The sequence below is a fragment of the Electrophorus electricus genome, chromosome 23 (genome assembly GCF_041902795.1).
Source record: "Electrophorus electricus isolate QZ-2024a chromosome 23, ASM4190279v1, whole genome shotgun sequence".
Classification (NCBI taxonomy): Eukaryota; Metazoa; Chordata; class Actinopteri; order Gymnotiformes; family Gymnotidae; genus Electrophorus; species Electrophorus electricus.
The window spans coordinates 12387501-12396353 of NC_137519.1; the positions used below are offsets into that span (position 1 = coordinate 12387501).

General features: G+C 43.3%; 1 protein-coding gene across 3 annotated transcripts in view; it reads left to right on the forward strand.

The window, feature by feature from the left end:
• The window catches only part of igdcc3 (immunoglobulin superfamily, DCC subclass, member 3), a 63074-nt gene extending 55101 nt beyond the window's left edge, over positions 1–7973 (forward strand). For 2 of the 3 annotated variants that reach the window (XM_027008948.3, XM_081706242.1), the window contains 4 exons: positions 201–305; positions 613–748; positions 1042–1270; positions 2076–7973. In XM_027008948.3, coding sequence (XP_026864749.2) covers positions 201–305; positions 613–748; positions 1042–1270; positions 2076–2213 — 608 coding nt within the window. In that variant the 3' untranslated portion in view covers positions 2214–7973. Of the gene's footprint in view, positions 1–200; positions 346–612; positions 749–1041; positions 1271–2075 lie in introns of those variants that run through there. The other variant, XR_014119554.1, reaches the window with a different exon arrangement.
• The last annotated feature ends 880 nt before the right edge of the window (positions 7974–8853 follow it).

The following is an 8853-nucleotide window of genomic DNA, read 5'->3' on the forward strand; positions in this document are numbered from 1 at the left end:
TTTATAGTTTTTATGCCGAGAATGTTCCTTTTCCTCTCGAACCCACACAAACGTATGCATCTCACAAACGTATCTTGCAGACACACACACACACACACATACACACACACACTATTTCACATGCACATACACACTCTCCTATCACTCTCTTATACTCTCTCTCTCCCTCTCACACACTAACTATGTCTCTCACTGTCCAGACCCAGCAGTGGTGTATGAAATCAAGGTTCTGGCATTCAATCAGCATGGTGATGGCAATGCAACACTTCGCTTTGTGTCTCTGAAGGAGGCAGTGGAGAAGTCAGGTGACCACTCTCACACACGTGGGCATGCACGTACTACATAGTAAGAGCAACTTGCTCCCTGTGGAGTGTCAAATACTGTTGTGTGACTTTTTTTTTTTTTTTTTTTTAAATACGCATGTATGTGTCAGAGAGAGACAGACATAGACAGACATAGACAGACATAGACAGACAGACATAGACAGACAGACAGACATAGACAGACAGACAGCCATAGACAGACAGACAGACAGACAGACAGACAGACAGACATAGACAGACAGACTGACTATGCGGGTAGTGTCATTACAGTGCTGTTGCCTCTGTCCAGTGCTGAAAGCTCCATGTGACTGTCTGAAGGAGGAGCAGAGTAAGACTTCTACTACTGGAATCATCATCGGCATCCACATTGGAGTCACTTGCATCATCTTCTGTGTTCTCTTTCTTATGTTCAGCTACCGTGGCAGGTAGGGAGACGCACACATGCACACTCGTGTTTTCTTGTGTTATTGCCTTTAGAAGGGGTTTCTCTTGTCCGTCCACTGCTATGACTAAATCCAGAGGTGCCATGCACCCACAAATTTTTTCTACTGGTTTCCATGTTTGCCTAAAAGCTACTATATAGAACTAAGAACAACAACAAAAAAAAAAAAACGAAAAAAAGAAGAGAAAAAACCCTCCCTCCCCCCTAACATTATTGCTTTATTGTCCAGTGACTGCAGGGACATGTGTATTGCAGTGCCTCCCTCCCTCTCTGCAGGTTAATGTTGTGTAAGACAGTGCAGGCTGCTCCTCCAGTGGGACGACATGCGGCAACGGTGCTGGAGACTTCCTCCTCTTCCCAGGGAGCCCCGCCCCCCAACAGCCTGCATGGCCCCTGCCCCGGCCCCTGCTCTGAGGCCAACGGGGCCCGGCACAGTACCAAGGGCCTCCCTGGCTCGGGTGAGAGGGAGAGGCTCGTCTCAGGTTCAGCCAGTGCCACACATATGGTGAGTGCTGGGTCTGCCACAGGCAAACGGTCCTAGCAGCTGCTTCGCGGACCTAGACTTGACCCTTGCGGGACTCCGCAAGTTACCGTATGACACCTAGCTATATAGGTACACAGTGGAACATAGTATTTATGACCACTTAATTAGTATATGAACCAGTCTAAGACTATGCAAAAATAATTTATTAAGCTTTAACCTAAAAAACAACCAAAAATAAATACACAAGGTATATGGCATGTGTAAAGCTGTTTGAATCGTGTAAGGCTGTTTGGCTTGTGTACAGTAATGTTGCCAAGAAACCATGGATACAAGTTAGAATGGTGAAATAGGAACTCAAACCTGTTGCAAAACTACTTGTCATTTCTTTTATTTGTCTCCCTTCAGTAATAATTGAATAAAATTATGAGAACCTTTTCTTTGTTTCAGCATTGTTGTGCTTACACTTCTTATCAGTTATAGAGTATTATGAAGATCATCAAATGACATTTGAATGTCAGCCAGTAGATGGGCAGTTCTTTACGATTACTGAATACTGAGTGCATTAGGACTTAATCATGCTAATTAGTGAGTTTTGGTTCTTATTGTTAGACATGTTTGATACAGCTTTGATACAGCTTAACTACAGCTATGTGTTCAAACCTAGAGTGTTAGAGTGTTAAATCTTTAAGTCATATAAGATCCATTTACTTAACAGAGATGAATGTACAGCTCATTGATGTGTGTGTGTGTGTGTGTGTGTGTGTGTGTGTGTGTGTGTGTGTGTGTGTGTGTGTGTGTGTGTGTGTGTGTGTGTGCATGCTTTCAGATGGAAAACTTGCTGGCCTCATGTTCACTCAATGAGACCCAGATGTCCACGCTTCCCCTGGATGATTTCAGCCTGCTGGAAGAGCGTGAGCCGCAGTTCCACCGACGGCCAGCAGAGGCCCAGCCAAATGAAGGCTGATGACTTGATGAAGACTGGAGCTCTAAGCCCTTCAGTTTCACTCAGACTTCTCTCCCTCTCAGGTCAACCGAAGTATTTCCTATTTTTAGTTCTCTTTTTATTGTGCAAAGAGTTTATAAATGTTAAGTTCCCAATGTGGAAATTGTTGGACTCCTTAACTGGGAGGGCCTCCATAGCTTAACAGTGGGTGTGGTTCTGTGACAGACATCTGAGATTTCTTCATTGGAAGGTGAACAAAGTGAGGGATTTTTCTCTACCACCATTAGAAAATCGGCAGCACAAAGAGAAAGTACATCTTCTCTGGCTGTAAAAAAAAAAAAAAAAAAGAAATCATCAGAGATTTATTTTTTGTCCCGAATAGCTATTTTTCTTCCTGTTTTGTTTTATTATTATTATTTTTTAAAGTCCTGCTGCCTCCTCTCAGCCTACCAATGACTTCATAAACCCATCCAGCAAAGACTATGGCCTTCTTCCAGGGATTTAAACTATTGCTCTGTCTCAGGATGATTTTTCCCGTGATATCAGTATATATTTTTCTTTAATCAGTCATCAGCCTCCAGGATTTAAGCTTGGCTTTGTGAACCCTGGGATTTACAACAGAAACCTACCTCAGCCGGAATGAATGTGTTATGGGAAGCTTTTTCGGATCTATGTCTTCTAGTCCGTTCTGTTTCTTTTAAGTGTCAAGCATTCGGTCAAAAAGAAGGGAAACAGGTGTGGTGCTACCTCAGATGTCAAGAATACCATTCTCTCACTCACTGAGGTGAAACGAGGAAGAAAACAAACAACATATAGCACTTCCAAACGTTGAAGTCAATGTTCTACCTCAAGATAACAATGCTGTTGTTGTCGTCGTGCTTTTTTTCATAATGAAACATGTATCCTCTTTCTTTTTGTTGTTGTTGTGAGATCCTGGCTTCCCCTCCTCGATAAATTGCTGTGTTTGGATATGTCAGTACCTCATGCAAGTTGACAGATGACATCATATGAATCCTACTTTTCCATTGTGTGCATTGTATTTTTGTAGGATTTTTTTGGGGGGGGTTTTGTTTTGTTTCCACATACTGTTTAACATGGTAGTTTTTTTCAGCTGGATGAAAGGACTGTTAGAAATGCATTGCACTGCTACTAATGATTTCAGGATAATTTTTTCTGCCATTCACCATGTTATCCCATGTACACAGAGTAGAAGGAAGGCCTAGCTATAACAGCGTCGAACCTGCATTGACTTATCCTGTATGTACATACAAACACCTGTGTGGTGGACCTCTGTAATTATAACGCGTGACAGAGACCAGAGACAGGAAATACTTCAGTATATGTGTATATATATAATGTACTTAAGAGAATTAAGCACAGATTTATTATGGAACCTGCCAGGGTGTTGATATTAGGTGGTGGTAATATAGACTTGCTGAAAAACATTTGGCAGGATATCGCTGCAATATGATGTTGACAGTGAAGCACTAGTCAGTGAATCCCGCTGAGAGGCATTTAATCAGGAATAAGAAAAAAATCCAATCAGCTTGTCCTGCTAGTTCAGGTAGGAGGTTCAGGGCCTGCCACTTACGCTGGTTCTTCCCACACACCATTCCTTGGAAGAGCAGTTACATATGAGCTGCAGGTGACACTCCCCATGTTCACAAACATACAGTGACACATGGTGCTAGTGGCATTCCCACATGATACACCCTAGCGAACATATGTCCACATATGCTAGGCTGGCATACCATGCTCAGTTGAACCCATACAGAAGGAGTAGGTGTCCCACGTGTGTGCTCACGTTTTTGACCTCGGCCCCCGTGGCATTTATGTTATACTGCATTTAACCAGATCACTTTTGTGGTTGTACACACTGGAATAGTATGTAAGTGACTAGAACACTGTAGTGTGTACTGCAAAATAAAAAGTGGAATAAAATCTTTACTGGAAATAGTCATAGTTATTACCTGTAGAACTTGTTGTTGTGAAGACAAAGCATCGTCCTAGTACCAGCATTTCTTAACAGCAAAATGCAAAATCATTTGTTATATTGGCCCAAACAATACTAGGTTCTGTAGCTCCAATTATTATACTGAGTGTGAAGCTGCTGACAATGAGATCGAAAGGAAAACAAATTTAAATCTAATCGTAGAAAAGTCTGAAATTGTAAGTTAGAGAGTGAACTTTAATCCAGTGGCAGTTAGCATTACATTGGTGACAGTTACTGGAGTTTTTCCACAGGAGGAGGGCTTGCCTTTTTGTGTCATCAGGCATCTCGTCCTTTGTGTTCCCATGGAGCCAGGCAGGGCAGGGGGGGTCATCATATGCATCTAAACCAATTGCATGCTGAGAAGCCCATTCTGTTCTCCTAGCAGTAGCCGCTCTAGTGTCAGTTGAGCAGACAGTGGCCTAAGCTGCTTTTCTCTGCTGTGCCACTCTACTATTGATAAATCTGAGACGCCACACAAGCTCGGGATTGCGTAAGGGTCACTAACGTCACTGTTCCATCTGCCTGTCTGGGGCTCAGCCCTTTCCACAGGGAGGAAAGGGTCTGCTTCCTCCAAGCAGGAAGCAACATTAGACTGGACCATCATCCCCCTATGATATCCCACAATGCTCTGGTGCTTATGTATGTGTGTATTTTTTCCTACCTCAACACAGGTGTCATGCTCTCAGGTCATTCTTCCACTGAGTTTTTGTATGATGTGTGTATGCACACACACACACACACACACACACACACACACACACACACACACGCGCACGCATGGACACACACGCACACACACACACACACACACACACTTTCAGCACATCAGAAGAGAGGAATATCTCTTTTTGTACTTCAAGAAGATCAGTAAAATGGAAAATACGTTGTTCTTTTCTAACTATAGCTCATATTTATCAAGCATCTTCAAATAAAGACACTGATCTGAGATCAGCTCTCACCAGTCTCTATAGTTGTATTCAGGGCTATGTAAATTTTATAAACTGTCCCCAGATCAGCATCTTTACTCTGAGAAGTTTGATAAATGTGTGCATGTTGAACATATGATAAATATGTGTGTTTTTATTTCTTTTAAATGTTTGTATAAATCATTTTTTAGGTTTATGCACTGTCTCTCCATTCTGGCTCTTAAAAGACATCCCTATAATCACATACAGGATTATCAAGCACGCAGGCCAAACACTAAAACTGTCATTGTTGCTTGTTTATAACTGATATGTGTGGTTGCCTACTATTTGCATGTAAATACTAACATAAAAATGTCATACATTTAAACCACAATGCAACTTCTTCGGTTAACATTTAAAGAAAAACCTTTTGACGACAAGCACGTTGCCACAGAAAACATGAGTCCCAAATCAGTGTGCTAAAGCTTTCACAGGAAGAAGTTGCGTATATATATATCAATTTTGGATTACATATGTGAATTTCTGAAATTGACTTCTGAAGACTAAAGCGGTGAAGTGTTTACTGTTTTCTCTTTCTTTGTATATTAGATAGCTGAACCAATCTGTCTGTGTATAATAGACTTAAATGAAATTGTACCAAACAAGATGGGGAGACGTGGTTTACTGCCTTGTTCTTATTGCTAAAAATTCTGTGTGAACCATCTGTTGTACAGTTCTAGTGCACATGACACTTCAGGAAAATTGCTGTTTTGTTTCGCTACGAAAGATCCGATGAGTGGCTTGGTACGGTGCAGGACAGATCGTCCGATTTCTGCTGCATGCATGAACACGGAAGCCCACGCTGTCTGCAGCAGATGCTTGGAAATGGCATTCCCTTATGCGTTCTGCTTTCGTTTGTTTTGGTTCATCTCAGGATATATTAGTTTCTCTTGCGTGTTGTTGTTGCAAGCCTGCGTATTTCATTACGCCTGCTAAATTTCCGTGGTGATAGTGGTTGAGCTAGCAGAAGGAAGCTGTGGCATATTGTTGTATTTATTAATGTTGCGTGTGTTGCGTATTTATTGATGGCTGCCCATGTTGCTGTATACTAAGCTTCTGATGCTTCTTTTTTTTTTCAACAAAAAGAACATTCTAGATGTTGGGTTGCTTCGTCAGATGGGGCACTTCCAGAAATGGGCGCAGGGCATCGGTTCGGCATTATTCAGGGGGGCATTTCCAACACCAAGGGACCAACCCTCCAGAGTCCGATATATTCCTCTGCCCGATCGTGCGCCTTACTTCAGATTGATGCCTGGCGACTTTTAATTTGTTGACCTTTGTTCCTACTGCTCGTGCATAGCAGCTTATAGGGCTGCAGGGCTGGACTATTCTGCTCTGAACTGTGATCATGGACTGACTGAGTCCCAACAGCCGCCTCAGGAGATTACATCTATCTTTTCCTTTTTTCCCCCGACGAGTGGGCCTCAATTGGTGAGAATCCCATCCACTGAGCGTTAGTGCTGCAAATGGATGGGAAGTGGGCTAGTTTTTGGTGTGTGTGTGTGTGTGTGTGCACTCAGGGAATTACCAGATCCTCTGTAGTAGAGGAAGGTCTGGGTGCCCCATGTCCTTGTGGGTATGTAACAACCACAAGTGCTCCCCCATGCTCTCTCTCACTCTCTCCCTCTCAGTTTGGGCGCAGGCCGGCGGTTAATGCTAGTCCTCTAGGCAAACACGGAGCTAATCACTGTTGTTTCACGCATGCTGAGCTGCCGCTCATAATCCCTGCGTCTGAAGCGTCTTTTGCGGAGAAATCGGATACAGCACCATGTGAAGCAGAGCCGCGACCTCACTGGTGGCCCCTGCCCCTTAGCCTGGCCTTTGTTTTAACCCAGCGTGGTCCTTTTGTGTTTGCCTATATAATCCATAGAGAGACAAAGGAAGCATTACCTTCTATCCTGATGGCCCTTCATCACAGGGCCTACTAAACACTCCCACAGCACACACACACCCCTCTGCAAAGAAAGGCCCATTTGTCTGGAGCAGATCACTGCCCAGGAATTCCCATCTGAGACTCAGGGATGGACCATTCACATGCAGCAGCCTTGGTTGGCGGCAGCGCTATGGCAACGCGGACCCATTCCACCCCACGGAGGGAAAATCAAACTCTGAATCTGTAAAGCAAACACTGTTTTGTGTAGGACCGCATGTGGCCATCCCGGCTGTCTTAAGCCCCATTCATGGCTGGGATTTCCCATCCAAGCACGGTGCTAAACAGTTTCTCGTCTCGTCTTGCACAGGCCGCTCCCCACTGCAGTCGCTTTTTTTTTTTTGCGTTTATCACAAGCTGGCCCTTGTCCACGAAGGCCTTCAGGTTTCAGAGGTGTTAATGTCCAAGCTCAAGACAAGCTCTGCAACAATATGGCAACTCTCAACTCGCAGTGAGCCCGATCCTGTCAGCCCTTATTAGGTCTCATCAAAGACCATCATCTTGATGTCGTGTTTACTTGACATTTTGACAAGTTCTCTGTTTTTCTCTGCAAAAGGTCTCACTGCCATCTTCCACAGGTCCTGTGGTCATGACCAAGCAACTGAAGCACTCAGAGTATAAATACATTTTTCGATTATAGATTTGTAGTCTATAGTCGGACAAGGAAGCACTGTGCATAACAGAACTTGGGACCAGTTTCTATTCCTGCTAATCTATTGTTTTCAGGTTGTCAACCACTCTACGCAATAAATATGCAGTTTATTAATTGTAAAGTATTCCAGTGACAATGAGCATATCAGACAGTAATAGTTCATTCAATTACGAAAAATATTTTACTACAAGCTATGTGCCATTCAAAAATCTTACCAAGAACATCTGTGTTACTATAGTGCTGGAATGTAAAAATCCATAGCAGACTTCAAAAGGTAGCTGCACAGTGCGGTTTTGTATTTTCACTGGAATAATGATCTGAGCATATCTCAGATAACTCCACATATTTAATCACTGAACCAGGCACCGATGATCTTTTGATCTACATTTAAATTCAGCGAGACTATTCCCTGTGTCAAACATATCCAATGTTGTCCCAGCACTTAAGAATGATTCTCTGCTTAAGGATTGATTTGCTGTCAAAACAGGTGATTGTTCATTAAAGGGAATGAGGAAAATGACGCATTTATCTCTCGGTAAAGATGCTTTAGAAGCAAAGCATGAAACACACATTCACACACTTGTATGGGAAAGTGAGTCACTAGCTGTGTCTAGGCCCCCTGTTAGCCTACTGTTGCTAAGGCCACGCTAACACTTTCTAGCTTCAGCGTCCCCATGTAAATCACCACCAACGTAATGTCACGGCGGAAAAAAATAGCCTCATGGCCAGAATGGAGGTCTGTCTAAAGCAAAACAGCAAATGCACCACCAGACTGTGTACTGCAAGATCAGGAAGGAGGTCTGTCCAAAACCAAACAGCCAATGCACCACCAGACTGTATATTTCAGCCTACAAGCTGTAGAACTGCTATAGTGATATAACTGTGTGTATTGGCCTGTGGGGAGGAAATGGAGACACAGAAGGATGCTCATACAACCAGCAGCAGGGTGATTACCTCTGTCTGTCTGTCTATCTGTCTGTCTATCTGTCTGTCTGTCTGGCCTCTTGGATCCGCCCAGGTGACTCCCAGTATGAATCAGGTTTCTGTCCCACTCAGCTTCACTTCCCAGTGGGAATGCTACATTTCTGCAGATCTGTCTCTCCTCCATGTTTGATATTCTG